Source organism: Oryzias latipes, chromosome 5 (genome assembly GCF_053564925.1).
Source record: "Oryzias latipes strain Hd-rR chromosome 5, Olatipes_Hd-rR_3.1".
In the NCBI taxonomy this organism is placed as follows: Eukaryota; Metazoa; Chordata; class Actinopteri; order Beloniformes; family Adrianichthyidae; genus Oryzias; species Oryzias latipes.
The window spans coordinates 3522938-3546252 of NC_136241.1; the positions used below are offsets into that span (position 1 = coordinate 3522938).

Genomic DNA, 23315 nt, shown 5'->3' on the forward strand with positions numbered 1-23315 from the left:
ACTTAAGAAAAGGTTTTGTCCTCCACCCATCCTTCTAAGGTCCCTGCGGGGGTGGAGCTTCTCCCAGTATCACATGATGAGCGGCGGAGAAACGCATCACCTCAGAGATCAAAGGTTCTGACATTAACCTGAAACACGGCAGGAAAATCTCAAACTGATGTTTAACACAAACACAAAAGAAATACTGTGCTTTTTGTCATTTTTGTAATTTATTATGTACATTTCATATGTTTCACATTGTAAAAAATTAGCATAAAACTTTTTTTAAATAAGAAAGATAAAATAAAAGTGAAGCTCCTCCTCCCATTAAATTATGCTATGTAATATATGTTGGTCAAAATAATATTTTCAATCTTTTAATTTAATATAAAAAGACATAGCAACCTAAAATAACCCTTGATGTTTTTGAAAATGAGTTAATTAGGTTTATTGATTTGTCTCTCGTGAACACCTGAGGATCAATGCAGATCAATCCAAACAGTGACACTAAAGAAAAACAGCTTTTTGGCTTTTTGGAGCCGCTACCGCCCAAAATCCTAGAGGTGCAACAATTTATTTTAACAATGATTTGATTCATTTCATAATTTGTGGTTGTCAATACAATTCATAATCAATTTTGGTTCATTTTGAACGATCCGATTCTCTGACCTCAAATGGATCCAGAACATCTTTATCCAAACTTCCAGCAGTGAGACTCAGACAGAAATTCCTGCTACTGAACTGTTTTCCAGATTCCTGGATTTCTTCCAGATCATCAAATGTAAATGAAATATGTGTTCAAACAAACAAGTAAACTAGAATGAATGTCAAATCCATTCACGTTAGTTTCCTAAAGTTCACCACTGTTGTTTTTCCACATCCAAAGAATCCAAAGGGAACATTATTAGAACATTCTAGAACACTGTGTGGTCACATGACTCTGCTAAATTCCCACATTGGACTGGATTGATAGTAAAATAAACCTCAAATGGTATTTTCCTATATTGATTATAATGGATTTATTTAATTTTATTATGGTATAGGTTGATTTGATTCACAACTTGCCTCAGACAAATCGATTTGTTTGGAACGTAGGAAGAGAAATCGATAGTCAATTAAATGTTACACACTAATGGAATCCCATAGACTTCTGTAGAGAAATGAGCAGCTATTACTGGATCGTTCAGAACCAGAACCCGTCTTACTTTCTTACTTTTCACATCTTCTTGCTAATCTTAACCTTTTTCCTGATATTTTTGCTGCAATTTTTTCAAGTTTTAAACTGACCAATCAGATGCCTCATAGAAAGTAGGTGGTCTCACATTGAGCTTTCAAAACAGTTGAGTGACAGATTTCGTGCAGCCCGCTTTAGGTAGTAATGGTGTGGAGTTCCTACAAGCTCGCTCCTGACTGGCAGGAGTGGTTGCCATAGGAACGTTGAGTCACACCAACTTGGACCAATCACTGCTTAAAGACGTTGTCTGGAACCAACGTGGCGGCGTCCATATCACGAAAAAATGGCGACTGAATTGACTGGATTTAGTTGGAGCTGGAAGTAAAGCATTTTCCGTGTAGGTGACTTCACTTTCACTCGGTCCAGATCTCACATACAGTCAATGGTTGAGGCTCTGCATTCTGCTGGAGTAAAGGATGTCCAGAACCTTTCTAGTCTCTCTGGGAAGGCCTTTGACAGCTTTTCCAGCTGTCAGAGTCCTAAAGTAAATGTTCTGCCTTTCCTTTCACATCAAAACCTAACATTTTTAGCTTTCAAAGATCATCTTAAAATATATTTTGTCTTTCCTAACAAAACCTTCATCATATATTTACACAAAAAAACTTTTCTTTGCCTGCATGAGAAGCTTTAGGTTTTCTCCTGAGTAAATAAGGTGGAATCAGTCATTTGGATCTTCTTACTACTTTACTAAGAGCCGGGCTGAATGAAAACATCCTTCATGACACTTCCAGCATGTTGAAAACATCCACATGCAGCTTCTCCAGAGCAGAAAGAGCAGAAAAGCATCTTAATGCACAGAGGTGTGAATGGTGTCGGTGCCATCTTCTTCACATCTTCATCTTCCTGATGCAAATAATAAGGGTTTCTTCACCCGTCTGGTCTCGTCTGTCCTTCAGGAAGTCAGTTTGGCTGAACTGAAGAACAGACTCGCCGTCTCAGGCCCCCCCCGAGGAAACTTTTCTCATTTTTGTCTGTCACCTCTTCTCCCCCTGCTGCTTTTCCGAGGACTTTTGTCAATTTGTAATCATTTTCCTTCTCTCTGCCTGCTCTTCCTCTCCAGTCATGGCCAGCCCGCTTCGTTTCCAAGGTAACAGCCTGTTGCAGTGGAACAACCTGGAGGCGGTGGCGGCCTCCATCCTGTGGCACATCGAGCTCATGTTCCGCACTCGTCAGCCCAGCGCCCTGCTGCTGCACATCTCCTCCAGCCTGCAGCACAACCTCACTCTGCAGGTTCGCTGCGCCTGCATGCAGACAAACGCACAACGGTTCACACCAGCCTTTCTGCAGTCAGACTGTGATGCTGTAGCTAAATGTAGACTTTAATCACTGCTCTCTCCAGGCTCACAAGCTGGAATGATTCATTTCTGCACAGAGATTTTCTTTTTTATCCTCCTGTGGAATTAGGTCTAGACTGACGTCTTTGAAGTTACATAACGGTCTATTTCTGCCAACTAGACGTGAAGCAGTTCCCGGTTTGAACGTTTCACCCTGATTGTGCTGAAAGTCTCTAAAGAAGAGCCCAGTTTTCTGATCGTCTGCCCCCAACGCTGACTCTTGCAGCTACGCGAGGGCAGTGTGTTGATGGGGCTCCACAGGGGGGAGGACTCCACCCTCTCCCAGGTGGAAGAGGTTTTGGCGAATGATGGGAAGTGGCATCATTTGCAGCTGGATATCAGCAGCCTGGGAGGGGCGGCAGGCCACCACAAAGCGGTGCTGTCTTTTGATCACGGACTCTACCTGGTGAGACGCCGCTGCACCAAAAAAGATGGAAAATTCACTTTCTGTGAGCTGAAAATTCCCGGTGGGGTTTGTGTCCAGGCCAGGATGGAGGTGGACGGGAAGCTGCGGGACTCCAAGCTGAAGACTGTCAGCATTGGTGGCTTGGCTGGGCCGGATGGGAAAATTCAAATGGGCTTCCGTGGTTGCATACAGGTTAGTAGCTGCAGTCAACTCCGTGCTTCCATTAAGTATTGGCTCTATCAATTTATCTGTGAAAGTGTTTTGTGGCAGTGCTCGATGTCCATCTCTTCAGTACAGCCCTACCTTCTATATTTTTTTTACACACAATGTTTTGATTACACAATAATTCCACACTGAACCTGAAACTGTGCAGAAAACTCAATTCAAAGTGGTAGATTTAGTTATTCTTTGATGCAAAAATGACATCAATTGAGATTAAACTGTTTTTTTATCTGTAAATCCAAAATGAAAATGTATAAATTCACAAAGAAAAGATCAAAACAACGTGAAAAATGTCTTTAAAAAACAGCTAAAACTCCACTCAAAGTTCAAGGATTTACTCCAAGTTGAAAAACTCTTGTTATGTTTGTTTTAAAAAAAAAACTTCAAAATCAAATCATTCACATTAAAATTTGAATGGAACTACACTGACGGGGGGGTTGGCGTTCCTTCTGCGTCGTCGTAAACGGCCGATGTGAGTTCAGAGACGACTGAAGGTTGGGCGTGTTCTGCAGACGGTTTTAGAGCACTGAAACACGGATGCTCTGAATGCAAACCGGTTTCTGAAAGCCAGCAGCCGTGCATCCGTCAGGACCTTGTTTCGTTCCAGGGCCTTCGAGTCGGCGGCGCGCTCAGTCTGTCTCTGGCGAGGAAGGTGAACGTGGAGCCCGGCTGCCATGTTCCTGACCCCTGCAGCTCCAGCCCCTGTCCTGCCAACAGCTACTGCGACGACCTCTGGGACGGCCACTCCTGCACCTGCCTCAGGGGTCAGTGTGCGCCCTCACAGCTACAACCACGCCCACTCTGCAGCACATCCCAGCATCTCCCTCTGCTTTGTCCCTCCCCAGGGTACTTTGGGACCAACTGCACCGACGTGTGCTCTCTGAACCCCTGCGAGCATGAAGCTGCTTGCAGCAGGAAGCCCGGCTCCCCCCGCGGTTACAAGTGCGACTGTCCCAGGAACTACTTTGGACAATACTGCGAGAAAAAGTACGGCGTCCGCCGAGCGGCGCAGAGTTCATCCGTCCACAGAAAAACTAAACTGCTGCTTCTGCAGGACTGACCTGCCCTGTCCGAGAGGCTGGTGGGGTCACAAGACCTGCGGCCCCTGCAACTGTGCCACCGCCAAAGGGTTTGATTCCGACTGCAACAAGACGACCGGCGAGTGTCGCTGTAAAGTGAGTCTCCATCCGGAAACCCCACGAATGCTGTTCTGTTAGTCAGAACTGTTTTCTCTGTCCGCCACCTGGAGTTTTGGACGCTCCTACCGACTGAAAACTCATAAAGATCCGTCTCCTCTATCCTGTTTCCAGGACAACCACTACCGCCCTGAGGGCAGCGACACCTGCCTGCTGTGCGACTGCTACCCGGTTGGATCCTTCTCCAGAACGTGTGACAGGGAGAGCGGTCAGTGTCAGTGCAAGGCCGGCGTCATCGGACGACAGTGCGATCGCTGCGATAACCCGTTTGCAGAGGTGTCTCCCAACGGCTGTGAAGGTAGGAGCTTAAAATAAAAAACATGGTTTGTTTTTTGGTATGGATTAACTAAAAAATGCCCCCCCATCATCGCCCCCTGCTCTGGTTGCAGTCATCTATGACAGCTGCCCCCAGGTCATCGAGGCAGGGATCTGGTGGCCCAGGACTAAGTTTGGTCTCCCTGCAGCCGTTTCCTGTCCTAAGGGAACTCTGGGTAGGATGGCAGCTCGTCACATTAGCATAAAGTAACCGTGTTGAAGCTGCAGCTGCAGGCTGACTCTCACTCTGCTGCAATGCTGCTTCTTCCCAGGCACAGCCATCCGACACTGTGATGAGCACAAGGGCTGGCTGCCCCCCAACCTCTTCAACTGCACCTCCATCACCTTCAGCGTGCTGAGAACTCTGGTCTGCAGTCTCCCTTTCAGCTCAGATTCATCAGGACATGCAGATGAACTGCTGAGTCAGCGTAAAGGTCAATTGTTGGTCTTCTGCTGCGTTCTTCTCTTCCAGTCGGAAAAGTTCTACCGGAACGCGTCGCTCCTGGACTCCCGACGCGTTCAGCAGACCGCCGCCATGCTGGCCAACGCCACTGTGCACACGGAGCGCTTCCACGGCAGCGACGTGAAGGTGGCCTACCGGCTCACGCAGAGCCTGCTGCAGCACGAGATCAACCAGCAGGGCTTCAACCTGACGGCGACGCAGGACGTCCACTTCACTGAGGTGCAGTAAAACCCCGCTATACCTGAGGGGGGGGTTGACTCACACGGGTCGCACAGAGAAGGGGCTCCGTCTTAAGGAAGATGCAGGTGTGTCCCTTGAGGCTCGTCCGTCCACCATGAAAACGGAACACACCAGTTTTTTATTAAATCAGTTATCAAACAGGAAAAGAGAGGGAAAACAATCTGGTTTGACTCAGCAGAATGTAGAACTCAGACGTACATCACACATGACAAGACAGAGAAGAACAAATGTATAAGTCCTGACAAATACTTAATGTAGTACGGAGTATTTGTGAGGATAATGGATGTTACAGACGCTCATGACACACGGACAATGCTGTCATACGGATGGCGCCCTTATGCCACCTTCTAGTTATGAGTGAGGTGTGAGGACCGGCCTCTTACTCACCACACAAACGCGGTGTGCGAGTGTCCAAGACCATTCTTGAACTCGCTTTTAGCCTGTGGTGGTCTGTCGCCACCCGATGATTGAAAGTGGGGGCTTGAACGCACGTTGCCTAGGCCGCCTTGAACATAACACTGGCATGCAAGGTGCGCACTCTTCCCACTTCCACAGCACTAACCCTTGTGTAGGTTTCTGAGGGGTCAAATAATGAAAACTTCCAGTGGGCTGTGCATGACACGCGTGGGCCTTCAGTGGTGCTACAAAACAGGAAACAAATCTCTTTATACTAATAACTACAGCCAGCACAAAACATTAAAAACAACCACATCAATTTAGAATATTGTTTATCATGGTATTTGTCATTTCACTCATAAAAAATCGGATTATTTGAAGACAAAATCCATCCTCCTCTTTCCTCAAAAACAGTCCATCACCCTGTCATGTAGATTATGGCGTTTCAGTTCAGTCAAGAAGTCCTTTTCTATTCCCTCATCAGTGCGAAGAGCCCAGTCTGTCCAGTTGTGTTTCTGCGTAGGTTTGAATTTGTTTTAGAGACGAAAAATGTCCGCTCGACAGACGCAGTGGACACGGGGACGGTCAGCGCCAAACACACAAATCTGTACGGCTGCTTCATGATTCACTCAGATTTTTCTGATGAAGGAAGTCGAGGAGATCAGTGGGAGATTTTCCTGCTAGATCCTCCATGGATACATTACAGTCAGTCTGTTTTTAACTGATCTAAAAGTGCTCCGTGGCTCTGTGTCAAACTGGACAAGGCTGCATGTGACTTCCTGAAACTTCTGTCCAATCAGAAGGTCTGAATACCGTGACGCTGCCTTAGCCTGCTAGAAGGCCCTGCTGACACCAACTCAGAATCTGATTGGTTGAAGGAAATGAATGACCGACATCGATTTTGCATCACAGGACCCTCACAACTCATGGTGAAGGCCCTTATCCTGCCTGGCAACAAAGGACAGCTGAAATCCGATTGGTTAAATGCTCCAATGTGAAAATACATGTCTGTCTGGAAGCAGCATAACCATCATAAAGACAATAAAAGGAAAAGGACAGACCATGTGGAATGATTTAATGAGTATGCATGGACAAAACATAATTAACACGTGATTCAGATATTTTTTAGGCCTTCACAGAAGGCCTTGAAGGCCCTGACACCCGTCCACTGAAAGATTCAAAGAAGGTGCCTGCGTGTCTCCCACTTTACCCTTATGTGTTATTTAAGTGTTCACTAGGACCTCTCAGCCACAGCATGTTGTGTCAGGGGGTTAGTGAAGGACCCAAATGCAGAAACGGGAGGCAGGCGGTTCCAAATAAAAGGGGTTTATTTGGGTAACAAAAGCCACTGCCCACAAACCAAAAAAAAAAACAACTGACGGGGTAAATAGGCAGACAGTAGTCATGGGTCTGGCAACAACACCTACGCATCGGCTCACGTGTCAGGCTCATAAAGTGAAACCCCGTGTCGGTGCGCGTATCACTTAAGGAGAAGTCATGTGACCGGAAGGGCCACTGTGTCGGTGTGTCACAGAGGAGCCACACAAGGAAGCGCATCTACCAGCAGTGTTGTCAGATTATGCAGTTTTCCACCCAACAGGGTGAGTTTGATTTTGCAGAGAAAATCAGACTTGGGCGGTTTTCGTGTCTTCAGTTAGTTTTATTATGAGTGTCTCAGCTATCTTTTATTTTGAAAGATATTTTATTTTGGAAAATTACCAGATCTTCTCAGTTACATTTCTGTCACTTGGGTGTTAAATCAGTCCAGCGGTGAGTTTAACAGAGTAGGAGAAAAAAAACATTTTTGGTGCCACGGATGCGTCCAGCTTCCAGCTATTGAATGATTCTCGCGCCCCCGTTTTCCCCGCCCCCCTGTGTTTGACGTTTTATATGACTGAATCTCTACTGAAGGTGTTGAATGTGGTGTTTTAATGAGGTTCGTGGAATTATTTAATAGTTTAATAGTGTTTTTGGATTTTAGTTTCCCTTGTTTCTCTCGGTTTCTGCTTGATCTCACAGAATACAATCCCATTTCAGCAGAACTGTCAAACTTAAAATGGGAATAAGGAACTACAATGACAAATATTGTGTTTAGGTTAAATTTAATGAGTATATCAGCTGAGTTACTTAACTCTGTTGCCTGCAGTGACATTTTTGGTCCAGCAGGGGTCAGTATTAAGTGACACAGTATTGATACAGGCTGGGCAATGTGCCGAAACGCTTCACGAGGCCTCATCTACCCATCACTAGCAGACAGTATGGGCAAGCAACAGAGGAAGGCAGAGACGAGACGTATGTACTGACAGGACTGACGAGACACGGGTGCAAACGGTCAGGGGTGATTGCCACAGGGGAACCGAACTCAAACTAAGACAGGCAGGAAGCAACCTTCAAAATAAAACAGGAAGCAGAACTAAGGCACAGAAGCCTAATCACAACACAGCAGGCCTGTAGAAAAGCATGTAAGGCATGAACATTTTCATTCTTCAGGTTCACAGAGCGATTTACAGCTTTGATATTTCCTGTGGGCCACATGCGTCCCCTGTACAAGTTTTTTTCCGCCCGCAGACAGCCCACCTCCACCCATAAGGGCAGTTGGGACTAAGGCATCACCTATCTCTGCTCTCTGACAGAATCTGGTCCGCGTGGGCAGCACCATCCTGTCTCCAGACTCACGGCCTCACTGGGAGTTCATCCAGCGCACGGAGGGCGGCACGGCGGTGCTGCTGCGCCACTACGAGGAGTACGCGAGCACCCTGGCCCAGAACATGAGGAAGACCTACCTGAGCCCCTTCACCATCGTCACACCCAACATAGGTAAGCCCCGGAGAATAGAAAGACTTCCAAATGATGAAGTCTGGCTCTGCGAATCATACAGATGAACACGAGAAGAGCTACGGGGAACAGCAGAGACACTGATTTTTACTCCAGTTGTTATTGTTTGACTGATTTCTGATAATCAGTCAGTTGTTTGGTCAGAGATTATTCTGCAAAAACAGAGATTTGCAAAAGTTTATAATGAAAATGTGAATTTATGCTGTAAAAAAACCTCCTTTTTGAACTGGGTTGATTTCTGCAGTCATCTCTGTGGACCGTCTGAAAAAGATGAACTTTGCTGGCGCCAAACTCCCGCGGTACCAGTCCCTGAGGGGTCCCCGTCCGCTGGACCAGGACACGGCCGTCACCCTCCCAGACTCCGTCTTTCAACCGCCTGTGGACACCAAAGGCCACAGACATCTGGACGCGTTTCCAGAATCCTCCCTGAGGAACCGCTCCGCCAACCGCAAGAGGCGTCACCCTGACGACAGTCAGCAGGACGCCATCGCCAGTGTGATCATCTTCCACAGCCTGGCCTCCCTGTTACCAGAGAGCTACGACCCCGACAAGAGGAGTCTGCGGTGAGAGAAGGCCCTGAAGTTCATGAAGTCCAGACTGAAACACATAAGTGTTTTTTCGTGTTGCATTCTCACCGGGCTGGGAAAGGAACGTTCAAGCGACCACTTCCAATGAAAAGTCTATGTAAACCCACGGATATGTGTGTTTTGGGCGTCTGCGTTCAAAACTCTCGCATTTGAACGTCACTTAGCAAGTTTTTGATTTCGATTTCGGCCTCTACGAACAAAATATTTAACTTTCAACGCCGTCGTGTTGAAAGTTAAATCACTTGAACTTTGACCAGTCAGGTACTCGGATTTGGTAGTGATGTGTGGGTTGCGCCCATTTTAAAACACGGAAGTGGCAACAGTTTGCAAATTGTTCAAGGAGGAGAAATTAACAATTGTGATTTGTGCCCAGCCTAAATTCTATGACGCCAAGTCTTTCATACAGTGGGGCAAAAAGGTATTCAGTCATTCAACAAATGAGCAAGTTCTTCCACTTAAAAAGATGAGAAAGGCCTGTAATTTTCATCATGGTTTACCTCAACTATGAGAGACTAAATGAGAAAAAATCTAGAAAGTCACATTGTCTGATTTTTAAAGAATTTATTTGTAAATTATTGTGAAAAGTAAGTATTTGGTAAATAACAAAAGTTCAGCTCAGTACTTGTTATAAACCCTTTCTTGGTAATGACAGCAGTCAAACATTTTCTGTGAGTCTTCTCAAGGTTTTCACAAACTGTTGCTGGTATTTTGGTCCATTCCTCCATGCAGATCTCCTCTAGAGCAGTGATGTTTGGGGGCTGTCGCTGGACAACACAGACTTTCTTCTCCCTCCAAAGATTTTCTATGGGGTTGAGATCTGGAGACTGGCTAGGCCATTCCAGGACCTTGAAATGCTTCTCATGAAGCCACTCCTTCGTTACCCGGGCAACGTGTGTTTGGGATGGTTGTCATGCTGAAAGACCCAGCCACGTTTCATCTTCAATGCTGATGGAAGGAGGTTTTCACTCAAAATCTGGGATCTGCACTGCTTCAAAATTTCAAATCAAGCCTCTTCCAGCTGTAGCTACATGCTCTACTATTGGGTTGCGGCCGTCCAGAGTGAACACCATCTGCTAAATGAGCGCTAAAGAATGCCCAGTGTGCGTGTAGTTTTATGGTTTTGTCTTCTGGAGTTTCTTATCGTATGCTGTTCTTTGGAGCAAACGGGCACCAGAACTGAAGGATCTGAAAAAAATGAAAGAGTATTTTTTATTGTCAAGCAAAATGAATATATTAAACATACAAAAACAAAACAGAAACACAGGTTGCTGTATTTTTTAATTGTTTTTTACTTTTGACTTTCTTTGCTGAGTTGTTTGTTTTTCAACAGCAGCAGACTGAAATGTTTGCATTTTTTTCACAACAGACAGTGCAGTTGTAGATTTCCGCTTGTGTCCTCAGGGTCCCGAAGCGTCCGGTGATCAACACCCCGGTGGTCAGCATCACCGTGCACGACAACGACGAGCTGCTGCAGCACACGCTGGACAAACCCATCACCGTGCAGTTCCGCCTGGTCACCACAGAGGAGCGCTCCAAACCCATCTGTGTCTTCTGGAACCACAGCATCCTGTGAGTGTGTGACGACCCGCAGCGGAGCTGACACCGCGCCGCTCACGCCGCTCTGCTTGTGTCGTGTCAGGGCCGGGACCGGCGGCTGGTCGGCCAAAGGCTGCGAGGTGGTTTTCCGGAACAGCTCCCACATCAGCTGTCAGTGTTATCACATGACCAGCTTCGCCGTGCTGATGGACGTCTCCAGGAGGGAGGTGAGAGTCGGACCTGCGTGTTGTTCTTGTGCTTGTTCCTCGAGTAAACGGGATGTCTGCATCAGAACGGCGAGATCCTGCCCGTCAAAATCCTGACTTGGAGCACTGCTGGGGTGACGCTGGGCTTCCTCTTCCTCACCACCATCTTCCTCCTGAGCTTGAGAGCCATGCGCTGCAACAAGACCAGCATCATCAACAACGGAGCCACCGCCCTCTTCCTCTCTGAGCTCATCTTCATCCTCGGAATCAACCAAGCGGACAGCCCGGTAACCACGGCGCTCGCTGGCTGTCTGCCGCCGGGTGTCCCGATGTTCTAACCCCCCCTCTGTCCCAACAGTTCCTCTGCACGGTCATGGCCATCCTGCTGCACTTCTTCTACCTCTGCTCCTTCTCCTGGCTCTTCCTGGAGGGGCTGCACGTCTACCGCATGATCTGCGAAGTCAGAGACATCAACTATGGACCCATGAGGTTCTACTACCTGATTGGCTGGGGGGTCCCGGCCTTCATCACAGGTCTGGACTGCTAAATCTGGGAGAGCAGATTCCCTTTGTGTGCATTTAGGGAGGATGTTTAGCTTCTAAACACACCTGATCCTGGTAATCAGCAGCAGATGAGGCAGGATTTCTGATAAACCTGGAGTCTGAGAGTCCTGATGCACACATTTGTCATGCATGAGCACAGAAAGAGGCGTGTCCTGTTCAGCTTTCTGAGTGCTGCAGCCTCACAAACCTCATCGCTGACCCCCACAGCAGTAAAGAGGTCATTCAAAATGTAACGTAAGGGTTTAAAAACCTTTTGGGCTTTGAAATGTTTGGTTTAAAACCAAAATAACAAGAGTTGTGGCTCATTAATGTCCTTCTCCTTGGAATAAGGAATTTAGTGGAGCTTCGCCTGGTTTTTTTGGACTTTTTTATACATAGTTTCAACCATGTCTTCGCTTTCTTTGTGGATTCATACATTCTTATTTTGTGTCTACATGTTTGATCTTTAGGTATAAAACATGAAAACTGTTAAATCTCAATTTTTGTGTGTTTAAAGTTAAAAAAAGACCAAAGTTACTACTCAGAATTGAGTTTTATGGACAGTTTCAGGTTCCTTGTGGTCAATGATTGTGTCATATATAGAAAACTATCAGTAAAAGAAGCTGGGATTGTACTAAATTAATAGGTACCAAGCATTGCTAAAAAAAAAACGCTTCTACAATAAATTATTACAGCAAAGTAGATAAAAAGCTCCCGAACTACTAAAAAAACTAGTAAAAGGTCACATGACTGAAAATACGTCTTCCTTAAGACGTGAGTTTGTGTTTTTGTCAGCACTTTAAGCTCTTGTGTTTGTTTTAGTCGTGTTTGGTTCTACAAAGAGGCTTTAAGTTCTCCAAACTCAGACATTTGTCCTGAGCGAAACGCCACAATGGTCGGCGTATCGAAAGAAAGTTCCCCAAAGAAGAGAAACAAACATTCCTACACATGGCAAAAACATGGCGTATACTTATACTTATACTTATATAGCGCCCAGCTCCCAGCTGGGTCATCTAGACCCACTAGACAGTGCTCTGAACCTTTTTTCTTCAATGATTTGTGATCTTCACTGGTCTCCATGGATTACATGAAATCTTTCCACCTTTATCCACCTTTGTCATGGTAGGGAGAACATGTCAATGGAAGGGGGGGTCATTTAAGATAGCACAAGGGTTAAGATTCCGTTTTTGCAGTGAAGTGGATGTCTTTTTGTTCCTGCTCCTCCAGGTTTGGCGGTGGGACTGGACCCCGAAGGCTATGGGAACCCGGACTTCTGTTGGCTCTCCATGTACGACACGCTGATCTGGAGCTTTGCCGGTCCCATCGCCGCATCGGTGTCGGTGAGTTCATGTCCAGGTTTGACGCGCACGCCTCCAACGTCCTGCATGGATTCATGCTCCTTGCTGCTGTTTCCACAGATGAACGTCTTCCTGTACATTCTGTCGTTCAGGGCCTCCTGCTCGCTCAGGCACCACGGCATGGAGAAGAAAGAGCTGCGAGTGTGAGTACGCTTGATGCAGACGGATGCACACGGATGCAGACTGATGCAGACTGATGCAGACGGATGCAGACGGATGCAGACAGATGCAGACGGATGCAGACGGATGCAGACTGATGCAGACGGATGCACACGGATGCAGACGGATGCACACTGATGCAGACGGATGCAGACTGATGCAGACGGATGCAGACGGATGCAGACAGATGCAGACTGATGCAGACGGATGCAGACGGATGCAGACTGATGCAGACGGATGCACACTGATGCAGACGGATGCAGACTGATGCAGACGGATGCAGACTGATGCAGACGGATGCAGACGGATGCAGACAGATGCAGACTGATGCAGACGGATGCAGACGGATGCAGACTGATGCAGACGGATGCAGACGGATGCAGACAGATGCAGACTGATGCATATCCGTGGGAGAGGCCATGAGTGTGTCATTGCTGCTACACACAAGAGTGCAGAGGGAATCTGTGCTCACAGAGGGGGCGGGGCATCCAAAATGTCGTCTGTGTTGTTTCATGCAAACAGGCATTTTTCCTTCACAGAAATCCCTGGGATGATATCGTGGATGTTCTTCTTTGTCTGCACTGATGCTGCCGTCCCCCCAAACTGACCTGTAATTTCTACCCCGCAGCTCAGGCCTGAAGACCGCCAGCGGAGTCCTCTTCCTGGTGTCGGTCACCTGCTTCCTGGCGCTCCTCTCTGTCAACAGTGACTTGATCCTCTTCCATTACCTGTTTGCGGGTTTCAACTGTATACAGGTGAGGCTGGACGCCGAGGTAGCGTCTCCGCCGCTCCTCTGCAGCCGCGTTGACCTCGTCTCTCACGCCGTTTCAGGGCCCCTTCGTATTCTTCTTCCGAATCGTCTTCAACAAGGAAGCGAGGAACGCCATGAAGTTCTGCTGCAGCCGCAAGCGGCCGGATCACATGATCAAATCCAAGACCTCTGTGAGTTTACGGAGAAGACGCTCCGATCACGACTTCCAGAAGGGAACACTGGAGCATTTAGAATAATCTGGTTCAGTGTAAAAACACCAAAAGTTCTTCAAAAAGTCATTAAAATCTGTCAAGTTAACCTGAAATGATAATAAACAGCTTTGTTTCATCCTAAATATACGGTGGCCCTGAAGTTCAAATCACATCAAATTATCACTAAACCCAAAAACATTTTAAGGATTACGACTGTTAAAAAAGCAAAAGAATTAATAAAAAAACAACATTTGATTTTACAAAATTAAAACTAAATTCCACAAAACAAAACTTAATTCCAAAGAAACACAAAAACGATTCAAAAGAAAAAAAAGAACAAAGAAGAGAAATGTTTTGGAAAAACTAAAGTAATTTCCATAAATCAAAATGAAATTCTTCTAAACGTTCTTCTGCTTCCCTCTTCTTTCAAACTGAAACATCGTCATCAACCAGTGATATCCCATAATTTCTACCTTTACCACATTTTCCAGATTTGTTTCATTTCATTTAGATTTCTGGAAATGATTTTTGCTTTTCCAAATATTTTTCTCTGTGTTTGTTTCTGGAATTTTATTTTGATTTCTAAAATCTGTTTTTATTCATTAATTGTTTTGCTTTTTTTAAGTTTTGTGATCTTTAATATGTGTTTGTGTTAAACTGATTTGTACTTTAGGAGAATTTTCTGCATCAAGACATTCAGAATAAGAAAATGAATTGATCCACAGATGGAGCAAAGCCCACAGAATGAAAACTGCTCCTTTATTTGGTCTTTGTCATCATTTCTTCTGCTTCTCTGCTGTAAGTTGAAAGGTTTTCCCTTTCCTTGCTGCCCCTCCAGGGGTATAAATGCAGCACGAGCTACGTGGACGGCCGCTTGTACCACCTCCCCTTTGGCGACTCCAGCGCGTCTCTGAACGGCACCATGCAGAGTGGGAGGAGCCAGCAGAGCTACGTCCCGTTCGTCCTCAGGTCAGGATGCCTCTGCAGGGAACCACAGAGGAGGTCAGGGAGTCAGAGGTGACTGAAACGGCTGCTGTGCTTGCAGGGACGACGGCGTGAACAGCAGCGAGGCGCAGATCGCTCTCAACGACCACTCCTCGCTTTTCCGCGAAACAAACGAGAACCCTGACGGTAGGTCTGCAGCCGGGACGGAGTGGAGCTCCGCCCACACTCCAGCTCACGCCTGTTCTGCTGTCTGTAGATCACGACAGCGACTCAGACAGCGACCTGTCTCTGGAGGACGACCAGAGCGGCTCCTACGCCTCCACCCACTCCTCTGACAGCGAGGAAGAGGAGGGTCCTCTCCCACCAGAGGAATGCTGGGAAAATATGGCCTCTGGGGTTGCTAGGAGACCCCAAACACAAGGTAGAGGTGGTCCTCTGAATGAAACTGAAGCTGGGGGGGGTCCAAATCCAGGCCTCGAGGGCCGGCCAGAAATCCTGTCTCATCTGCTGCTGATTACCTGGCTCAGGTGTGTTCAGCCACCTTCAATGGCAGGTTGGTCGGAAAACAGGTTGGACACCGGCAGTGGAGGCCTGGATTCTCACACCCCTGTTGTGAAGGGAAAGATTGTAAAGTTCTAAAAACGTTCAAACATGGACATTTCATCAAAGTCAGAATCTTCTTCAGCAGAATTGAATAACTGTGTTGCTGAACGTCTGTCTGCCTCAGACTCCAGCCTGAAGCTGCTGTGGCCTGAAGATCCTGCAGAACCTCCAGAACCCGTCCCCGGCCGAAACTCGCAAGTTCTGCCAGACGAGCGGCTGCACGACCCGGTGGCCATGCTGCTGCCCGCTCTGCCGAACCTTAGCGCCCACCCCCACAGAGGTGAAGCCCGGGCGGAGACGCCGCCGTGCCTCACGACCCGCACAGCGGCTTCATGCTGTTTGTCTCACAGGGATCCTGAAGAAGAAGCAGCTCTCTCCTATCGTTGAGAGGAACGGGCGTCCCCGCGGCCAGCAGGGCGAGGGCGCCGCCTCCCCACACGGGTCGTCCTCCGGCGACAATCGAGCCGGCAAACCCAGTCCGGACCGGCTAAACGGCGTGGCTCTGAGCATCAAGGCGGGGACTGTGGACGGAGACTCGTCCGGATCAGAGTGAGTACCGGCGCCGTCCTCCACCCACAGAACCTCCTCGCCAACACGACTCCTCCCCTGGTGTTGGCGCTCCAGCTTCCTCCTGGGGGGCTTTGCGTGTGGAGGACCTCCTCCTTCATCCGGCCGAACCAGATCAGAACAAAGAAAGTTGAAGAGACCAAAAGGTTTTAGTGGACTAGAGGGGTTGATTATCATGTTGGTTTGACTGTAAGAATTTATAACAGAAGTGACACATTTGTTACATTCAAGTCACAAAAAAACAAAGTATTTTTGGACTAAATATATGAAAAAATTGAAATGTATCCAGTTTATGTTTAATGTTCAATCAAATAAAATCATGAATTCACAAATCTGCCTTAAAAAAAACTTGAAATGATAAAACATCCCAGTATTGGTGTCAGTTTAGTCTCAATTTACTCTTTTCTCCATATGGATTCGTGAAGAAAAAAGGTTCAGAGCACTGTCTAGTGGGTCTAGATGACCCAACTCCCAATGTTAAAGTGCCTAGGATAGCACAAGGGTTACAAGACCCACTCCAATGAAAATGCTGTTTTTGGTGTTTTTATCATGTTCCTGTTGCATTTTCCTGACGATGGAGGTTATTTTTTAAAGAAAATTCAGCTTTTTTCAGTATTTCTTTATTGTGAAATAGGAGCTGAGAAAAAATGTAGTTGGAAAAAAACTTGCACATACCAGTTACTACAGCAACCCATGAGCTTCCTGCTCCTCTCCATTCTGATCATCCACTGTCAGACAAATAGATCCATGAACATCTTTGTCTTCCTGGTCTGAGCTGGAATGTGGATCAGAACTGGACGGCCGGATAGCTCTGATGTTGATCACTAATTTTGTTGTATGGATCATTCTAGTTTAGGGTTATGAGGGGCTGTAAGATAGCAGGACAGCATTTAAACAGATGGGTGACGGGAATTGGGGTCGGGCATACTGTCCTCCAACAGTCCTGCCCACAATTCAGAAAAAACGTCTAATGAACTCCTGCCGCACTACAGAAACTATGTCCTAGAAAACAACACAGGTTTCTGGATTCCAGCTAAAAACGGCATCATCGTCATTTACAGATGATGGGAGGGGGACTTTAAAATCTCTCTCAGTTTTCTTTGATCTTGGAAAATATTTTACACACAACTACAGTTTCAAACCAAGCGAAGGTGGAACTGAGATTATTAGGATTCTCACAGTCAAATCAACAGAAAAGTCATTTTATGATGTAAAAACGAAACCAACTATTAACTTTATTGATGACAATAAAGAGCTTTTTGATGGATTTTGTTCTTTTCTGAACTGTTAACTTTGACTCTTTGCTGTTCTGTGTGAGTTCACATTTCAGCAGCAGCAGCAGTTTAGTCCTGACAATTACGTCATGTGAAGTTGTGTGTGGAAACACACACACTTCTAAAGCGTGGAACACACACGTGTGTTACAATGATGACATCAAACTGCAGGAATCTTTCAGACTAATTCTTCATCTTCTCTTTCCAAAACCCTGAGATGTTTGTTCTTTCCTCCCATGAAGCTGTGATCCTCCTTCAGTCAGGATCAGGATCAGGATCAGGATCACAGATCCCTGCATGTTATAGCCCCCCCCCCCCCCAGGCTTTCATCCTCTAACATCCTCTTTGTTGACTTTATTTTTGAACTCTTCCTCACGCTTCACGTGCTTCACATTCGTCTCTGATCTCACTCTCCATCCTTCCTGTTCTTCCCATAAGCCACTGCAACACATCCATGTGACCCCACTCACCGAGGGGCGTGTCTTTGCAGGTCATAGAAACTCCGCCCTCCAGACCAGAAGAAAGAAGGAAACATGGAATCAAAAAAGGAATCAGCCTCCATCACCATGATCCTCTGAAGGAGTGTGTGTGTGCGTGTGTGTGGGTGTGTGTGTGTGTGTGTGTGTGTGTGCGTGCGTGTGTGTGTGTTTGTGTTTGCGCATCAGCAGTGGCTGCACACAGAACAAACCTCCCTTTAAAGAAATGTTTTTGTTTACATACTTGAAGCAATGCACTTTTTTGTTTACTGCCCAGATTTGACTTTTTTTGTTTTTTATTGTTATTTTTTGTAGTTTTTTTGTTCCATGGTGTAAATGCTGTTCTGAGGACTGTCCTGGTTTTTGAGGGGGGGGGGGGGGGGTATTTAGTAATATACTTGCCACCATTCAGGGAATTCTCTGTGTTTCGTGCGATGGTGTTGTAAGCTGCTCTCACGTCTGTGCCAGCCCGCGGAGGTCAGACTCGCCGAGTCACGCCACGTGTCTGAAGGGACACAGGAAGTCAAACACTGAAGGGACTTGATGAGCGACGGCTCGTCGCTGACGGCTGCCCAGAGCAGTCTGCAGTCTGCAAACCTGCAGGCGGCATAGACGGCAAGGACTTTTGCTTCGTGAATTCATGCAAGCGCTCAGGTGTTGTCGCCTGCAGTCAACAGGCGGAAATGCCCTGTCTTCTTGACGAGGAGGGACATGCAGACTCCTGCAGACTTTTGCAGACTCTTGCAGACTCCTCCAGACTCCTCCAGACTCCTCCAGACGCCTGCAGACTCCTGCAGACTCCAGCAGACTCCTCCAGACTCCTCCAGACGCCTGCAGACTCCTCCAGACGCCTGCAGACTCATCCAGGCTGCTGCAGACTCCTGCAGACTCTTGCAGACTCCTGCAGACGCCTGCAGACTCCTCCAGACGCCTGCAGACTCATCCAGGCTGCTGCAGACTCCTGCAGACTCTTGCAGACTCCTGCAGACGCCTGCAGACTCCTCCAGACTCCTGCAGACTCCTCCAGATGCCTGCAGACTCCTCCAGACTCCTCCAGACTCTTGTAGACTGGTGCTCTTCTGCTGGAGCTGTGAAGCATTTTTCTGTGCAGCATGAACTGAGATCTGTCTCTGAATGTGTAGGAATCACTGGGATGTTCGCCAACAGCCTTTCAAGCCGCCACATGTAGAAAGGACTCGCCATAAGAACAAGTCAATCCTGTTATAACACAAGTTTCTACTGTTTTGTTCCTGTTTTTACCAATTAAACTGTTTTCTATCATTTCTGATTTCACTTTGATTTTTATGCCCTGATTTTGACACAAATATGTAGGAATGAAGCTGAAACGCTGTTCACAATCATTTCCTATTGGGTAACCCTTGTGCTATCCTAGGCACTTTAACGTTGGGAGTTGGGTCATCTAGACCCACTAGACAGTGCTCTGAACCTTTTTTCTTTAATGATTTATGATTTTCACTGGTGTCCATGGATTATATGAAATCTTTCCACCTTTATCCACCTTTGTCATGGTAGGGAGAACACGTCAATGGAAGGGGGGGGGGGGTCATCTAAGATAGCACAAGGGTTACATGTTGTAAAAGTGCTTTTTTTTTTTTTTTTAACTTGTCCTGTCCAACAGCTAGGCAGGCAGATTAGAGCTGAGGGCCTGTTGTGTTGGACATATTTTACTTTAACAAGAGGGGTTATTAATCTTCAGACAAACCAGAGGTATGTCTGAATAAACCCCTTTTGTATTTGAGGCCAAACTTTATTAATTTCAATCATGTTTGTAAATCTTTGGTGTTGGACCGGACGGAAAAGGAAAAAAGGGAAGAAGAGAAAAAGAGATGTTACAGAAGGGGGGGGGGGGGGGTGATAGTTAGAGGGGGGGGGGGGTAAGACCATGAAGCAGCATAAAGCAGACAGGTTTACTGGTTGTTTATCATTACGGTACAGTTCAAATGTAGTACAAAAAGGGCGGGGCCTGTCCGCACACACTCAAATATTATCAACACACCTGCTAGCTGCAAAAATGTCCACATGTCGACATGCACACAAAACAGATAGTGTTCACGAACGCATACCTATGCCTTTAAACCAACTAGTGTGAAATATTTCATTCATTCAATCATGCAAACTATAAGTGCAAAGGTGAGCTAACACCTGTGCTCAGGTGAGTGTTCATGTTCTTCTAAAATGGATGGTGGAATGTGAAAAGAAGGAGGAGGAGCGCCCAGCCATCCCCACACCCATACCCCCGCCGCAGCAGCAGCGGGAATCCCCCCAACGCCACACGGGAACAGGCAGGGAACAACCGCCCCCCGGGCGACCAAGACCGCCACCCAGGCCAGGGCCAGCAGGACCGCCGCAAGGCCCCCAGAGCCAGAGGCCAGGGAAGCACGGAGGGAAAGAGAGCGCCGCCCCACCCCAACCAGGAAAGCAGCCCCCCCGCCGCGCCGGAAGAGCCCAACGCAGGGCCCCACCGGAGAAGGACGCCCACAGCCCCAGACGAGCACCCCACCACCACCCAGGAGTTCCGGGCATCCCCCCGCCCCAACCCCAGGTACGAGCCAGGACCCCCCAAGGGAGACCCGCGCCGCACTCCAGGCAGCCACCCACCCGGCCCACGGTTAGTCCAGGGAGGAGCAAGGCAGGGGCCCGCCGCCCCCGCCCAGGAGGGGGGAACCCCGGGGAAAAAAGGGTGACCCACAAGGGGTGTTGTAAATATGGCCCGACCAGGCTCGGCCACTGTTCGAAGTTTGGCAGGGCCCAGCGCTCAGGGGCAAGGACCAGGACCCACCCCCCAGGGACACGAACACCCCCGGCTCAGGTGTAATGTGAACCCCCCCACCGTGCGGAGAGAGCACCGCTGGGCCCAGGGAGCCGGCACCCAGGCCCCCACCCCCAGACGCCGGCCCTAGAGGAGCTCTGGTCAGGCCAGAGTGCTTTTTTTTTAAGCTAAAAATAAAAGGTATCAATAATTTTAAAAGAAATGTTTCAAAAACAGACGGCCAGTTTTTACTTCTGTGTTATTTTGAGTTCAACTTTAGGAGACTTTTGTAATGTTCCCTGTTATAGCCCTTGGGAGTGGGGTCATTTGGACCCTACAAGATGGCACAAGGGATAGCAAACAATGTTAAGTCTTTTGTAGAAAACGATAATAGATTTCAAATTTACAACCAAAAATCTCCAGATTGTTCTCCGATCTGAAAGTCCAGTGTGGGTCAGAAAGACGTTTGTGCTGCAGAACCAACAGGTGAATTGAAAACGCAGTTTCAAATAATCTACTAAATGCTAATTTAGTATGCTTTTTATTTTTAGGAAATTAAATAAAGATTATGTTGTCATTAAAAAATACATTTTGAAGTTATGCAAGCATCCATCTTCTGAACCACTGGATCAGTTTTGGGGTTGCTGGAGCCTATCCCACCCTGAACAGGTTGCAGTTACGTCTAAAGAAGTGTTTGAAAGATTGAAACTACTGATTTTTGCTGTTTTTTTCTAGTTTATCTGCTATTTTCACATTTCAGCAGCTCATGATGACAAATATCTGAAGGTAAAAAAATGTCATTAAATACCCACTAGGTGGCACTAAAGCACCACTCCAGATGTTCGTGGAAGAACGTTGCTTTCTGCATAAAACGTTTAACGCTTATTTCTGAATAATTGTTTATTAATTTATTGTCTAGAAATCTGCACAAACACAATCACTGAATGTTTTCTGACGCATGTTTTAATGCCGAGTTTGTGAATCCTTTTGCGTCTTGTGGTGAGTGAGGGACTGTCGACAAACTCTTGGTTGTAACAGATCACTTTTATTAAAAAAGGTTTTGTACAGATGCAGACATTTTCTGTTTAAATACAATCTAAAATTATTCTTTTTATATTTTTTTCATAATACTGGAGGATGGACTTGTTTTAAAACAATTTGGATCTAGTAACATTTCTACAACATCAGCAACACAGTGGGGAGAGAAGCGCAGAGTGGAGTCAGTCAGACGTTCAGAGTCATGTTTGCCGTCTTGGTGGAAGAACTGCACATAAATAAGTCAAAGCCGATCAGCAGGACCAGCTCCCCGTCTCTCAGTTTGTTCTTCATAAATAGAGCAGAAGCCTCCGTCCGTCCGTCCGTCTCGCTCTGGAGCGTCTTCAGCCGGAATCCTCCAGGCTGCTGCTTCTCTGTCCGGAGCTGCCGTTGCAGAGCCGCTCCATGATGGACTGCAGGCCGGGCTCCACGATGCCCAGCAGGGGTCTGAGGGAGGGGTCCCCGTTCCAGCAGGCCTCCATCAGCTGCCAGCATTCCTCGTCAAAAGAGGGCAGCCGCTCCGGTCTGGCTCCTGCAACGGCACAGAAAAAAAACAAACCACTCAGGCCCGTTTCTCCAGAGCTGCAGAGTCACACCTGACAAACACATCATGAATCGCAAACAGATCAATCAGTGTCAGTTTACTTCTAGTGAAGGCAAAGTATCAGAGCTTCTGTTTCTGCACAGAAGTGAAGGAAATGCCTAGAAAACACTTTTGATTAAAATTCAACACATCAATCAACATTTGAGAAATCAAAACCTAATTTCAGAAACCATTTTTTAAACTGTTGTTGTGATTTTTAACCCTTGTGCTATCTTGTGGGGTCCAGATGACCCCCCCCCTTACATTGAGGTGTTCTCCCTACCATGACAAAGGTGGATAAAGGTGGAAAGATTTCATGTAATGCATGGACACCAGTGAAGATCACAAATCATTGAAGAAAAAAGGTTCAGAGCACTGTCTAGTGGGTCTAGATGACCCAACTCCCAATGTTAACGTGCCACGTCTGGATCCCACAAGACAGCACAAAGGATAAAATGTTTTTGTGTTGTGTGATTTGCCCTCCAGGGCCACCGTAGATGCTGGAAGAGCAGCGGCTCTTACCTTTCTTGACATTATTCCACAGCTGATCCTTGCTGGAGCATTTCTCAAAGGCTTCTGGGAGTTTGACAGAACCCGTGCAGAGGTACCAGAACAGGATCCCAAAGGCGTAGACGTCCACGGAGTTGTCGTACTTCCCTGTAAGAAGCGTCAGTGGAGCAGCATGAGGCGCATCCTGCACGCCGCTGGGGGTCGGGCTGGAGACGGGACTGTACCTGTGAACAGCTCGGGGGCCATGTGGATGGGGGTCCCAACAATGCTGCCTGACATCATGGCCTCGGGTTTGCAGAAGCCCAGGTCCGTGATCTTTGCCCGGTTTTGTTTGTCCAACTTCAGAGAGCGGAGAACAGAGACAGCTGAGCAGTGAAGCCTCTGCTTTCAAGAAGACAGTTTTCATGATTTCATCTGAACCGTGCTGCTGGAGTCTCAGCCCCGCTCCTCAGGGGAATCTACGATTCCTAAACCCACTCCCCTGCGCTCTCGTCTTTCACCCTTTGGGTTTGTAGGAAGCATTGGAGGAATTAGACTCCGCCTTCCTTCCGGTGAACCACACGACATCTCAGAGCTCAAAC

General features: G+C 47.1%; 2 protein-coding genes across 2 annotated transcripts in view; one reads left to right on the plus strand and one right to left on the minus strand.

Moving 5' to 3' along the window:
- Positions 1 to 19117, plus strand: part of celsr2 (cadherin, EGF LAG seven-pass G-type receptor 2) — an 89029-nt gene extending 69912 nt beyond the window's left edge. The window contains exons 9-34 of the mRNA XM_023954719.2: positions 2274 to 2443; positions 2774 to 2953; positions 3032 to 3145; positions 3783 to 3939; positions 4021 to 4162; positions 4230 to 4350; positions 4486 to 4669; positions 4761 to 4862; positions 4959 to 5053; positions 5159 to 5368; positions 8419 to 8602; positions 8865 to 9183; positions 10609 to 10776; positions 10847 to 10970; positions 11036 to 11236; positions 11308 to 11482; positions 12719 to 12831; positions 12910 to 12992; positions 13637 to 13763; positions 13840 to 13950; positions 14810 to 14940; positions 15017 to 15102; positions 15173 to 15337; positions 15644 to 15799; positions 15870 to 16068; positions 17851 to 19117. Of these exons, the coding sequence (XP_023810487.1) occupies positions 2274 to 2443; positions 2774 to 2953; positions 3032 to 3145; positions 3783 to 3939; positions 4021 to 4162; positions 4230 to 4350; positions 4486 to 4669; positions 4761 to 4862; positions 4959 to 5053; positions 5159 to 5368; positions 8419 to 8602; positions 8865 to 9183; positions 10609 to 10776; positions 10847 to 10970; positions 11036 to 11236; positions 11308 to 11482; positions 12719 to 12831; positions 12910 to 12992; positions 13637 to 13763; positions 13840 to 13950; positions 14810 to 14940; positions 15017 to 15102; positions 15173 to 15337; positions 15644 to 15799; positions 15870 to 16068; positions 17851 to 17857 (3824 nt within the window). The 3' untranslated portion in view covers positions 17858 to 19117. The remainder of the gene's footprint in view (positions 1 to 2273; positions 2444 to 2773; positions 2954 to 3031; positions 3146 to 3782; positions 3940 to 4020; positions 4163 to 4229; positions 4351 to 4485; positions 4670 to 4760; positions 4863 to 4958; positions 5054 to 5158; positions 5369 to 8418; positions 8603 to 8864; positions 9184 to 10608; positions 10777 to 10846; positions 10971 to 11035; positions 11237 to 11307; positions 11483 to 12718; positions 12832 to 12909; positions 12993 to 13636; positions 13764 to 13839; positions 13951 to 14809; positions 14941 to 15016; positions 15103 to 15172; positions 15338 to 15643; positions 15800 to 15869; positions 16069 to 17850) is intronic.
- A 2517-nt stretch (positions 19118 to 21634) lies between these two features.
- Positions 21635 to 23315, minus strand: part of dstyk (dual serine/threonine and tyrosine protein kinase) — a 31121-nt gene continuing 29440 nt past the window's right edge. Inside the window, exons 12-14 of the mRNA NM_001122933.1 lie at positions 22959 to 23073; positions 22747 to 22881; positions 21635 to 22173 (exon numbers count right to left, since the gene is read on the minus strand). Coding sequence (NP_001116405.1) covers positions 21986 to 22173; positions 22747 to 22881; positions 22959 to 23073 — 438 coding nt within the window. The 3' untranslated portion in view covers positions 21635 to 21985. The remainder of the gene's footprint in view (positions 22174 to 22746; positions 22882 to 22958; positions 23074 to 23315) is intronic.